We start from the raw sequence: 14,392 nt of genomic DNA on the forward strand, positions 1-14,392 counted from the left end.
TTACTTTACCACCTGTATTTATTGCTAATTGAGATCAGCACTGCGGGAGGAGGAATCATTTCTGCCACAAAGTTTGTGCTAAGTCAAGATTTTTTTTATTCATCACATGAAAGCCATAGCCCATGCAGACTTATTTGAAGCCTGTTAATGGCTAGAAGTATCCCTTTTCTAGGAGTTTGATCTTCTTTCTTGCAAGTGCTCACATTTTACCCACCAGCTCTTCTGTAGAGCAGCAAGCATAGTCTCAGCTGCAGCAGAGCAGCAAAGTCAAAGCATTCAGCAAGCTGCACTGAACTCCTGTTTGAAGAGTTTCCTCAAAAGCAGCACAAGCTATTTTGCCAGCTAATCTTTCCAGCCTGCAGCTACAGAGCAAAAACGTAGCTGTGGACCTGTGTCAAAGGTGCATTTGTTAACACATTTCCCCTGGAGTGCTAATTAACATTTACATGAAGTACTATTAGAGTGAAAAAGCTTCAACATAAAAACACACTGCAGGGAAATGCAAGGAACAAATTTCTTCCTTGCCCCCCTCCCCCCCAGATGCAGTGTTCTGTTTGCCCTTCAGGAGCTGGTGAAAATCCAGTTTGTTTTGTAATCTTCTGTTCTCTAAAATCAGATATTTCTGCAAGTTAATAACTAACCAGCTTCTTTTTTATTTAAAAACCTACAAGTGCATTTAAAATTCTATGAAAGCAAGGCCTTGCCGGTGTGAGCCAGCCCTTATGCAGGTCCCTGTACTGAGCTACAGCACAAGTGTTTCCCAGCCTAACTACAGAAAATGACAGCATTTTATGATAAACATAAATAAAAGAACATCAACACATTTTGCTTAAGACTGAACTCTCTTAAACTAAACATTAAGATAAGACTGAACCCTCTTAAACTAAACACTAAGATAGGAAACACAAACACAAATATTTGTAGCTGGATCTTCAATTGCCTCATTTTGGGAAGGCGACAAAGAGGCTCTAATGAGTAACATTTGTACCCACAATAAGATGCAAAGTTATTTGCAAACACAAATTTGCACTTGAAAGATGCAAAGACAGTTGCTGAGTGGCTGATTAATGAGCTATTCTCAATATTATTTCTCAATATTTATTGAGAAAAAATGTGCTATCACACTGAAGTAAAATTGTTAAGACTGCAACCAATATAACTAAAATATGGTGGTTTTTTCTGGAGTAGGGTGGAGTTTTCCCCATTTTTAAAAGGAAAAACTAGAAAATATCACTTTCACAGAAGGAAAATCATGTTCCATGAGCTGTGAAACAGTAATATGTAAAACTTCACCTAATCTGTGAACTTACAGGCCATGAGAGAGTGCATGTTATTATTCAATATATTCTCTCCTGCCACAGCCATGCATCCTGCCCAGGCTCCCAAAAATTAAAATCTCAGTCTAAAAAAGTGACAATATTCTTGAAACAAGGCACACTTGCAGATGTAGTAAAAATTGACTGAGCAAGTACTTCCAGAAATCAGTTAGTAATTCTCTACCTCCACAGAAATCAGGATCCAAGATTAACAGTATGCTATGAAAATACAGACATTTTGATTGCAAACTGGTCCAGAGTTCTGTAAACATAATCTGCTATTGTTGCCCATTTGCCAAATATTTGGGGTGAATAATTTTCAGCCTTGGTGTTTACAAACTGCTCTCATTGTTTTGTCCCTTTTTTTTCTTCTTTTTTTTTTTTTTTTGGTGTATTGCTTCTGTCTTTCAACTGGATATCCAACTTAGTAAACAAGAAAGTAAAAGCAGCAAATGCAACAGCAATGCATGTTTTTGTTAGATATACTCAAGTGAAAGACCCTAAGCACTAATGAGAACGACTATCTGGGCAGTGCCCTGAGGTGCACCAAGCTCAGCAGATGTTCCAATAGGACAAGGTGATTGAGTTCCTTTCACTTGACCAGCTCTTGAAACCAAACATATTTTCTTTAGATACACACATGTCTGTACTCACTAAGAATATGTTTTAAGAAGTACCAAGCACTCAGATATTTTCAGATTACCAGTTTCCTAAGTTCTCTGTCTTAATTTCCAGTAATTCCTATGAAGAAAAGGCAATTCTGAGCCAGAATGTAAACTGGCACATTTCTGATGTCGTCTCCCAAAGACTCCTTCTCCAAAGCATGAATGTCTGGACTGAAATCCTGGCCTCAGCACAGGCAACAGCAAAACTTCTACCAGTCCTCTCCAAAATTTGTGAAGAAAACGAACCCCAGTATTTTTGGGCAAACCAAAATGGAGGTAGAATACCCAGCTCCCCAAATCATAATCGTTTAATTTCAAGTAACAGGATGAGATTACTATAAACATGCAAACCTGTCCAAATTGGAAATCTTTCAGATTTCAAGCACAGGAAACAACAAGTTTTTTTTTCAGCCAGGATGTCAGAGTTACCCCCGTGGTTATATGTGAGCTGAGGACAATGTTGTTACATGAGATCAAATTACAAACACAAGCAAACAGAAAACAATCTCTGAACGTCACTGTTCGGTATTTGACAAAAAGCACAGCTGACCCATTCAAAAGGTTAAATGCTCTCCAATGAGCTCTGGGAGAATATGAGGAGTTTGCTGGACACTGAGTTCCATGCAGTTAAATTGTCAATTTGTTTGCCCAAGTTAATGCTTATCTTACCCTATGCTTGCTATGGTTTTACTAAACACGTCTGACCTGCAAATCTTAAAGCAGTTGGCTTTGCTAAAATTACAAGAAGTTTCTGGATTTTCCAAACACCTAAGAAAACTATTTTGGTAGTTTCCACGGCACAGAAACCTGTAGTTACTCAGATATTTGAAACTTCCAGCGAGGCGGATGACAGTCGCTTAACCACACACATTACCATTTTATTTCTATGCCTGATGTTTAGCACAACCTTGCTCTAAGGAATTTCTGAAGTTGTTTACAAAGCTGATGCAGAGGTTGTATTCAGTGTGGTCCAAGGGCAATGGTTTACTGAAGTCACTTGTAAACAGTAGAAAGAGATAATAATTTCTGTAATTGTGGGGAGGGAGGGAAAAAGTTCTCACCTTGCACCAAGGACCGTTAGAGACAGAGCTGGTTTCCAAAATATCTGCTCCTTCATTTTCTTCCATGTCTGATTAGTTGCAAAACCTTATTTTCCAATGAAAAACATTAAATCACCCTCCAAGAAAAAGCAAACCAAACCATGAGGCTCTAGTATCCCAGTTTGCGAAAGCCCTGCAGTAAGTCAGACGTCAGTTTTATGGTCACTTGTCTAATTCAAGGTTGCGGATCCTGATTCCGTGCTGGATTTCACAGAGCTTGGCCTTTCTTTTAAGCCTTGATTGTTCCTCTTGTCAGGCATGTATCTCTCTCAGACCTTCCTTGTGGATCCAGGTTTTCACATAACAAATGGCAAATGTCTACAGCTTCCCAGGTGCTATAGGAGAACTGACACTGAAACTCTGATCATCTCAGGAGAAGCCTGACAACAGAGTGCAATACATGGCCACACCTCTCTGCTGCCAGAGCTGGCCTAGACCATAAAATCAGAAGCAAGGTTACCCAGCAACCAAGCGTTCAACGTCACTACAGTAATAAAGCCAACTTGCATTCAACCTATTGCTTGGGTAGATAAATATTTTTATTAGAGACAGAAGACCAGAGAAGATGGCAGGGGGCTGAATGTTCTGAGATAAATTAATTTTGATGGACGCAAAGGTCTCAGCAGACATGCATGGGCCACATACAAACCCACAAAGCTCTATCTGTGAACACCGTTGGGGTAAAACCCTTCAGCATTCTCCCTAAGGATGTGCAGATCCATGTGCCCCAGCAGGCTGGGTGGGTAACACCCACAGGGCACCTTGCAGCAGAGATCACAAGTTCCCATCCAGGTGCCCAGAAGACTTCCATCTGCCACATGCTCAGCTTAAAAAATTTCCACTCACTCTCAGAAGTCTACATAAAATAAGGATGAATTTACAAAATAGCCTCCCTTCTCTTCCAGAGTCAGTAAAAATCATGCTATATCATAAGACTGCTTAAAGGAGCTTGCTCAAGCAAATGGATTATTTTTCTCAAGAGTAACCACATACCTAAAGGAGCACACTCAATTTAGGAAGTGACATTTCCCTCCAAACACATGGTATATGTTATAGAGAGGGACTTCAATAAACATAAATAAAAGCAGGTAACAAAAGATCGATCCTCTTTGTTCTGTTTACACTGCATATCAGGCAGTGCCATTGCAGATAACTGGCGCCCTAAAATTTCGAAACCAACTGTGATCTCTGGCATCTATTTAAAGACAAATATGGCTTCATTTTCAGTGCAGCTACTTGGCCTGCTCGGGAAAGGTCTCCCTTTAAGAATCCCCAAAGCAGAGCAGTCCAGGCTCACTGGCTACTCTGAGAAAGTACGACCACTTTTTCCTCTCTCTGATATGCAACCCTTCTTGCTGAACAACTCTTCATAAATATCTATATGGCAGGAGACAACTTTTTGGGGGGGAAAAAACGCAACACTGCAGAAAGATTAAAGTTAATTCTGTCCAAACATGAAATATTTGAATGCAATATTCATAATGGCAGCATCATTAAAAATTAACAGTACAGGAGTCTGATTTTTAGACCTCTTTCTGCCACTGAAGCACAAAGCGCATAAGTGATTTGGTTGAGATTACTTGCTCAATTATATACTCATCATTAATCACGTGGGATTTTGTGATATATTTCTCAGCACTTTAATTAAAATTGGTCTTTAAGGAGTTTGAGATTACATTTTACAAAACTGTCAGTAACTAGAATAGTCTATCTAGGTTATGACATAATAGTTACAAAGGTCCTCAAACACTGAGTAGGGTATGTCTGACTGAGCCAGGCAAATGTGACGAAACAGGCAAGAAGTATGAGGATGTAGATCTATCTTTATACAGAGAGCAAGGCAAACAATGATTGGAGATTTGGAAACCAGCAATTTGGTTTGTCTTTGCCACTGATTCTGTGATTTTGAGATGTAACTCTAAAGCCCTGTGCCTCAGTTCCCCTCCTGTGATGTAAGACTAGTACAATAGACAGTACTCAGTGCTACTATCTCACAAGAACAGTAAACTGTGCACTGGAGATATTCAATGTCTTCATCAAACTTACACCTCTGTCTACTGACAGGTAGGCTCCTCCTATCCTTTGCCCACACAAACCCGAGGAAAACCAAAGGTGACTTATCCCCACATGCACAAGTGTGACACCATCCCAGACTTCTGCCAGTGCCCAGCACAAGCCTACAGTCCTTGAGATCCTGGGAACATGCTCATTTCACTGCAGCAGCACAGTTGAGCAAGTTTTCTGTTTTGAAATTGTTCACATGAACTCACTATCCAAACCAGCAGATAAGCAGATCAGGTACTCCCTTCCCAGCTGGAAGATCCTGCTACAAATGTTCTCCAAGTTTAAACATCACTTTTTGTGATTCCACATGCCCAGGTAATTTTCTGAGAGCAAAGAGCTTTCACAGCACAGAACCCAACAGTCTCTCCAGAGCTGACCCTGATTTCTGAGGCACCTCTGGCCAGCCCTCCCTGCCCAGCTGGGGTCATCTCGATTTCAGGCAGGGTGCAAGGCAGGAATGGGCCGGGGAGGGACTTCACCAGTCATTGCCCCAGTTATTCACAAGGGCTGTTTATTACAGCAGCTTCAAGGACTCTTTTTTCCAGCTTTCCTTTTACTCTCTTGGGCAAAAATCTCTGATCATTAATTGCCATTTGAATTTTAATAGAGCAGGCGAGGGCCTGCCTGAAACATCAAGTTGCTTTGCATTTTGTTTTTTCTCTGGTTTCTCTTTATAGGTCACATATTTAGTGACATACTAGCTATGTTCCAGAGTAGGCAAATGCAGCCTTCTGAAGTTTGCTTGCATTAAATACCAAGCAAAAGTGCTCTATCTCATTATCCACATAGGTGTCCGTGTTATGTCTTCTGCTTTGATGGCATTCTGTGGCAGTAATTTTCACAGGTTTTTTTGGTTTTGAATTGGCCATTTCCTAATTTAAAACAGAACATTCAAAGGAAACGCTTTCCACATACACAGAATAACATAAGATAAACTTTCCTATAGTTGCTGTGGAGAAGCAAACTCACAAGGTTTTCAGCTTCAAGCTTTAGTGTAAACCAGACATCTGTCTTGAGTTGTGTCAGATCACAGGAAGGATAGCCCACAGCTTGGTTTACTCCAAACTAATTTAAGAAATCAGGACTCTCCCGATGGATGAGTCACTAGCTTCTTGGGCAATGACAGGCCAGACACATTTGTCTCTGCAGCTCAGTGGTTTTCCCTTGTAAAACAAGGATGGCAGCTCTTTTCTGCATCGGGAGGTGACTTGTGGCTGGAGGATGTAGCCCCGATACCAAGCCATATTAAACTTTTTAGCCCATTTGTACATCTGCAGTCCCGATGTCAAAGTCCACCAGGAAAGGAAAGGATGAAAAAGAAAAGGGAAAGTGCAGATGGGTCTAAAGATGGCTTTGAAGTACAGCCCAGGAGCGGAGACCAGGAAGTGAGAGCTGTAATTGCAGCCGGGTATCAGTTTCCTTTTTTTATTTCAGGATCGCCCACAGCATGGTGCAGTTTCTCCCTCAGAAAGCAGGCAGGAACAACACTCACCTCTGCAGGTCAACAGGAGCAGTTATATGGAAGGGGCCATAGAGACAAAACAACTCTTTGCATTTCTAATGCAGAGGCAAGCAGAAAGCACCGTGAACGTGTCTGAAATGACTTTTATTTCTTCTGGACCAGCAGAGAAAGCTAAAAACTGTTTCTCATTTTATTTCCTACGGAAGTTGCTTTGTATTACTTGCAGGCTCTGCCCGAGTTCCTTGAAATATGGCCAGATTCAAGTAAACTCAGTAAGAGGATTCATCAGGTTCACAAAAATAGGTGGTCCAGCAGACAGAAGAGGTCGTGCAAATATCACAGAGTAAAAGGTTCCCAGGTGAGCTCACACCAACAAGAACACCCACGTGAGAAGTCACACAAGAGGGAAGGTGCCAGTGCCGCAGACGTGGTTCGTTTGACATCGGGCTGGGAGCAGGTTTATTCCAAGCTGCCCCACACCTGGCAATGCTGAGCCATTAGTGACACCCCAACAGTATTCAAACCTCACGAAGCTGGATGTTCAGCTGAACACATGGTAGATGCAAGCATAAAACTCAGACCTCAGATCTGACAGACCTTTGACCCAAGACCTGATAAGGCTGCCCGTTATGGAGGCTGCCCTGGCCTGTCACTTCCACGCTGCTGCCTCAAGCAGACGTGTCAAAACAGGGTAATAGACATCAGGCTGTAACTTTAATGCCATTAGCCGACAATAAACAAAGCTTTAATTTTTTTTCTTTCCCAAGATAAGCTGCAAGACAGGGATCAGAGCTGTGAGTAAACATGGACTCTTGGTATAGTGAAATAAACTTGTTTGTTCCAGTTAGAAAAGATTTGTGAGCTGAACTCAGAGACCCAAGTTATTTGGGAAATGACAGCATCTTGAAGACCACTGCAAAGGATTTAGGTTTTGGTATTAGCTAGGCATACCTTGAGTGTTTGACCATTATAAATCTCTTCTTGTTTAAGAAAGAAATCTCATTTTGCATGATATTGTGCTTATCTTTTAGCAGAAACAGGGGCAGGATCTAAATATGCTGGTGTTTGCAGACAGCAGTGATGCAGTACAGCCTGTCTCTTAGGTTCACAATGAAGAAAATGAGCTACAATTGTGAAATCATTGCCCAACAATTGATAAGGACAACCACTGCAATCCTCTTCCCTGCCTCTTCTTGGCCAGCATCCCAACTACCACACATTACTGAATATATAGAAAAAAGAATGGCAATGTAGTTAAAGTACAAGCCACACACATAGAAGACAGAGTATTTATCTCCACGTCTTGTTTGGTTTCCTCTTTCACCTTGGCCAAGTCACTCAGTCTTGGTAATTCCTTTTTTTCTCCTTTCATAACTATATTTACCATCCTTCTGACAGCCCTTGAGTTCTCTCAAGGAATGGGGCTTTCTAAACAGGGTTGGGGGAGAGACGCATCACTTCAAAACAAAGCCAGTACATTGAACAAGAGGCTGCAGGAGACTCTTTTAGCCGGCCTTTGCTTTGCAGAAGAATGAGGTTTCTTCTTGCCATGTTTCAAATCAAGACAGCCATCCCCATTTCACCCTTTTTTACAGGAACTCACTGTGGCACCATAACACCTTGCAGCATTAGATGCCAGCTCCTGATGCCAGCAATCCCAAGAAAAGTCCAGCACACCAGCAGACCAAAGAAATTTAGTTCAGAATTTCTCGCCCTGAAATGAAGGGGGATGTGTGAAATTTCTCAGTTTTCAACATTCATGACTCTTGGGAACAGCAAGCCCACACCCACTGTTGCCACTACCATACCGAAGGATGCAATGACTATTTTTTCCCGTGAGAGGAAAGCCTGTGGTAAACCAAATACTTCTATGTATTAAGCACTAGATAAATACTGATGAAGTGTTAAGTAATGGTATTGTCAATTATATTTAAAAAAACCAACGGTATTATTGTTTCCTATTCTACACGGATGTCACACACCCAGTGGCATCATATTGCTCACTGGTCAACTGCAGAACAAAACCTGACAGTTCTGGTCTAAGTTTTATGTGAGCTGTGTAACAGAGCCTGGGGTCACTGAACTGTAGCTCCCTTGAACACAGTTCAGTATTCCAGCTAGCTAGGGCCAAACTCTACCCAACAGCCCCATAAACATCAAGTCACCTAATAGTTATTTCAATGCCTTGCTGACTCAGAAGTAATACAGACAAAAAGTAAACAAGAGAGATTTTGTTTGAATTTAAATTTGCTGTTCAAAAGTGCAGCACTGATGTACCACCAAGATGGTATTTCAATTTGCAAAAGAAATAATGTGCAATTTGCAAGCAATTGCTGCTTCTGTAAAAACTTAAATTCTATTTCATCCTAGTGACTTGGAATTTCTCAAAGGTAACATGAATAGATTCCAGTTCATCTTAAATTCTAGTTCTTCCAAACACATTTTGTATTTCTAAGAGCAAGCAGTATATTTTCACTAACAGAAGGAAATACTCTAGCAATAATCTGAGGGAACAGGAACTGCCAGGATAGACCACATCATCCACAGAAATCTCACCTGTATTGGAGCTCAGTAAAATATCAACATTTGCTCTTAATTTCCTGTAAAGAAGGAGGCATAACTGAGCCCCAAGAAGGTATCTAAAAGAATGGGGAATTACCCTATAAATCTATGGCTTTTGAGCCATAGTTTTAAAATCAATGACTGTGTCAAAACTTTTTTTGTGGTTCTTAGTCCATGTGAGGGAGGTTTAAAAAGGCGGAGATCAATTCTCCTTTGTCTCTAATTTAATTTCTTACAATCTATGCAAGCCTAAACAATACAGTCAGCCCTTGAGGAAATGTCTGACTGTGTCCCTGCACTCAGAGCACTTGTTTTCACATGTATAGATATGTACTTTTTGATGTTGAGAAATAGTACTTTATGTATTATCAAACAAATGATACCTACCCCTGAGAAAAAATTTGAGATGTTTTCACTGACTTTGATCAAAACATCAGCAGGAACAAAATTAATAAATAGATATAGTTCTAAAACATTCCTTAGGACAGACTGGAAGAAAGTTACTGGCGTCTCAGCAGCACCCTCTAGTGCTGCTGTGGCTGGGCTTTGACAGCACTTCCTAGATAAAATCTGGCTATCTGGTGTGAGGATGCAACTTTGCTTGTCCTTGAGTGGATGGTCCCCAAGGTCTCCCTGCTGGCCAAAACCTGGTATATGGGGTCCTGACTACTGAGAGCCCTGTGCTCATCACATGCCACGGGCCAAAGGGGTCCAGGCCCGGTGTGGGTGGAAACCACCAAGGACCAGTGGGATCAGTCCTCGCTACTCTGTGCAAGCTGACAAACGTCTCCCACGTCTTTCATCAGCTTTTATGGTTGACCACGGTGCCACATGGTCTGGGATATTCCTTGGCTCAGTTGGGGTCACTGTCCCAGCTGTATTCCCTCCCAGCTTCTTGTGCACCCCCAGCTTCCTCACTGGTGGTTGAAGAGCAGGAAAGGCCTTGTGTAAGCTCTGCTCAGCAGCAACTACAACATCCCTGCGTTATCAGCTCTGCTTCCAGCACAAATCCAAAACAAAACCCCATACCAGGTACTGTGAAGGAATTAACTATGTCCCAGCCAAAACCAGCACACAGTCACAACAAAATAGGTACATAAGTCTAGGTCCATAAATGAGCCAAACATTCATCTGCCACAGTGGCAAACATAAAATAAAAAGATGGAGGCAAGACTGAGTGTGTAGAACCTGGGTGAGTGAGATACCACACTTTAGAAGAAGAAAGTTAAGTATGACTTTAAAAAAACAGTTAATGCTCTCCTGAAGTCATGAAGCAGCAGAAGGGCAACCAAGCACAATGACTACTCTTTCTCTACCTCATTCCCTATAGCTGGGGGGAAAGCCCAGAAAGAATTACGTTGTCTTAAACGCTGTAAACAGACAAACCCATCCAAATCCATTAACAACTCAGCCTTCATCCCATCACATGCAATTTTCAGAATATGCTTTTCTCCAAGCAGATGGAGCAGCATCAGATGCCACTGCAGCATCTGACACCCAAAACAGATGAAGATCCAAAACTCTCTAAGGTAAGTACTGGACTGGTAAAAACAAAGAAAAAAATCTCACATCACTGTAACTCTGCTCTGACACAGTAGGACAGGTGTATTATGCATCAGGAAACAACACCAATAAGATGCCAACACAGAAACACAAACCAGAATTTCTACACTTTTTTCTACATGGGAACTTGCAGAAACACACTTAAGCGTATCAAGTCCCTAAACTATCATCCATGTAGATAACAGATAGATCAATGTACCTGAGGGAATACTTTAGTCTCTGCCAGCTACAATCACCTTCGTGTTATCCTGTCTGGGTCTCAGATAAATAGTTTCCCCCTCATTCTTGTCCTTTGAGACACAGAGGGAGCAGGGAGAGGGTGTAAACTGTTACAGATCACGCCTTGGATTTTTCTAGCTTATTTTTTGTGGGGCTGCCCAATTAATCACACTGCCAAGCTTATGAAAATAACATAGCAGTAAAAAAACAGTTTGGAAGATTCTGTTTCTCATTCATATATTTGACTTCATTAAGTCGTGAATTGTGATAATTTGCTATAAACTAATGAATGAACCACTAACTTGGGACATCATTCATTATCATGAAGCTATTTCCTGCCTGCTTAATTAAGCTCAGAGAATGCTCTAGCAGAAGGAAAGAAAAAGCAGACCTTCTTGGGAAGTGATAAACACCAGAGACAGGGGTATCCTGACATTTTCAGCACAGCTAAACACACTGGGTTTCTCCCTAGCAAGAATAAAGAGCCTCCAATAGTATGGGAGAGTGGAACAGGGAATTCAACTCTAGCAACATCTTTAACTAGCAGAAATATATGTGGATCCAACATTCAGATTTCCACCAGCACTGCATAACACCAGAGAAAAAAATATTTCCTGCAGTGGCCCTAATTTTTGATCTAAAAACCAAGACTAATTTTACACAGAGGCAAGTAGACATCAGCCTCCCCTTCTTAAGCATTAACATCACAGTTGTGGAACTGTCCACCAGGCTTTCCAGTTTGGGTTATTACTCATATAGATGCCAAGAAATTGAGCCAAAAGAGAGTGTTTTAAGCTAGAGAGCAGAAATATTCAGGAGGTACTGAAACAAGAAACAACCATTTTCTGCTTGGAAAGACACAGCTCAAAGCAAATGATTGCAGAAAACCATTCTTCCCCTCTTGCTCGCTGAGTAGGGCAAATGCCCCCTCATTCCCCCAGTCTGTAGCATTGCCAACCACCAATAACATATACACAGCAGGAGACTTTGCCTCAGAGACTTTGCCAATCCATCCTCTCTGGATTGGCGCTGGTACTTTAGGAATTGTATCTTCTCTAAAAAACAGACACGAAGAATCCTTATTACAGGCATCTATGCAAGTACACATGCCTTCTCAGGACCAGGGAGCTTACTAGAGCCAGGTTTCAGCAGCAAAATGGAAGGAAAATCCTAGTTCCCAAGAGCCCCCACCCAGGGAGGGGTTAGCTAATTCCCTGCAGCTGAGCTGAGCCCACCCTGAAAACCTCTCTGTGTATTAGGCAACTGATTTATCATCTTTCCTTACAGCTGTAACTGATGCAGTGTTTTGGGCCTCCCAGTCAGGTCTGTCTTTCTACTGCTTCTTCTGAGGTACTATCTGTTATGGAAGCTGAAGCCGATATTATCTGAAGCAATAGCAAGTATTTAAGGCCTTCACAGCCAGTGAAAAACAAATTATGGAGAATTCAAGTCCAGCCCACATTCAGTTTGCTTTATTTACACATAAACTGCAACCTGAAACAGAGGTGGTCAAGCACCATCATGGCTGCTTCCTCTGACCAACAGTATCCTGCTGCCCACATGTAATTTGGCTTCATGAAATTGCTTGTAATTCAATATCGGAGCAGAAACCAAGCCTTCTGTTTCTCACTGTAGATTCCTATTTCCAGGTTCTTGTCTAACCAAAGCCAACTATGACATAGGCTGACCTCCCTCTCTGTAAGAATAAAAATAACTTGGAAGATTATATGTGTAAGTATTATGTGGCAGCACCCACCATAACACTATTATGTATCACGTTCCTTTCATCATTCCTCCAAGGGTTGTGCTGTTTCTGTATCACTCCCTCTGAATGGGCTGCTGGGGGAAATGGTGCTTCTTAACAGTGTTTTTTCAATACACAGAGAAAGCCCAGCAGAGCTTTAAAATCTACCTTTGAACTTTTTTTATCATTGCATTCCACTTCATAAATTCTCTCCTATAGCTGCACAATCTCCAAATAACACTGATAGGACAGAAGAAAATGTGAGACAGGGCAATTTTATATTTGGCAATACAGACATGCATATCCACCCCAGGGACATTTGTAAACATACCTGTGAATAGTCTTATGCTCCCTGTACTGGTGGGAAAATATTGCTGTTCCAGCAGAGATACAAACTTTGTCCTCCCTGGACTTGTGCTGCAGGAGGCTTAGACAGAATCCCACAGGGTTCCCAAATAGTCCTTGCTTCTGTAGGCTGGAGCAGTTCCCAGGCACTTACTGTTTAACCACTGCTTTACCTTATGGAGTACCCAAGTGCAGTTCTCTTGCAATTTAACATGGAAATGGACTGACTGACTTACTGATTTATGGTCAGTGAAGAAGTCAGCTCTGAAAAAGTCTCAAAAATATTCATGTCACCAGATCGTCCTCTGTCCCAAAACAATGGTAGTAATGCCTCCTCCTGTCAGTGTACTCCTGGTAGTGTGTCTCTACAATCTGTATTCTGACACTACTGCTGAACAGAAAGCTCATATGGAACAACTCCCCTGAATTTCTTGTTGAAGGAAAGATGACTTAAAAGACAAGTCTATTCCCAAATCAGTCAAAGCATTCATGGATTAGGTAAAAGAACTTGTATTACTGACAGCAAAAAAAAATCCCAAACATCTTCAGAAGCAGCAGTGGTATCAAAGCAGAAAGTCTTGCTACTGTGTGTGTAGTTTCAGATTTTAATAAAAGAGCATTTGATAAGGGATAAACAAAAAAGCTGGGGAAAGGCTGAAATGTTTATAAAGTCAGAGTTTCATCTATAACATTATATGCAAATATAGTCTCCTTAGTCCTGGATGCAACCCAGGGTACCTGTGTCTGGTTACTAATCCACATTTGGCCGGTTTCTAATGGTTTTAGCCATACCTGGTGATATCTTATGCCAAGCACAGACACACAGACGTGATTTGGGCACTTCAGCTTGCAGAACAATGGGAAAGAGGACCTGCTGTGTGTGCTCCTCTAATGCAGCTGTCCAGCTCCAGTGACAATATTGGAAAATATAGCCTGGTTACAGGAAGACTCAGATGAATTCCCATTGTCCTAAGAGCCTTGATTTTAGAGAGAAAAGAGGGACCATCTCTATACCTGGTCAAGTGCTGGCAGCTGCCTAATTAGATCTTCCAATTTGGCATATCTCAAAGCATTCTAGATTGTTGATGTTCGACCAGTTTAGCCCTACCCAACTCTAAAATATGGACATACAGCTTATACGTGAGCATGTCCTACCTGACACCTTTTCTGTCAAGGTGCACTGCATTGTAAAAGTAGTTTCCTCCACATTCTGTTAAGAAACATCTATTAGTGTTACTTTCCCCCACCAGTCATACTTATGTGAAAAACAGAAGTAGAAACATACCATATGAACGACACACTACAAAGGTTTTCTGCATTATACAAGTGTCTGTGTATTTTGTCTCCATCCA

The 14,392-nt window shown here is 41.4% G+C and overlaps 1 protein-coding gene across 1 annotated transcript in view; it reads right to left on the reverse strand.

The window, feature by feature from the left end:
- PDE8A (phosphodiesterase 8A) overlaps positions 1–3,490 on the reverse strand; it is a 145,815-nt gene extending 142,325 nt beyond the window's left edge. The window contains exon 1 of the mRNA XM_027644237.1: positions 3,043–3,490. Coding sequence (XP_027500038.1) covers positions 3,043–3,108 — 66 coding nt within the window. The 5' untranslated portion in view covers positions 3,109–3,490. The remainder of the gene's footprint in view (positions 1–3,042) is intronic.
- Positions 3,491–14,392: the final 10,902 nt, after the last annotated feature.

Source organism: Corapipo altera, unplaced genomic scaffold (genome assembly GCF_003945725.1).
Source record: "Corapipo altera isolate COAL_440 unplaced genomic scaffold, ASM394572v1 50, whole genome shotgun sequence".
Taxonomy (NCBI): domain Eukaryota; kingdom Metazoa; phylum Chordata; class Aves; order Passeriformes; family Pipridae; genus Corapipo; species Corapipo altera.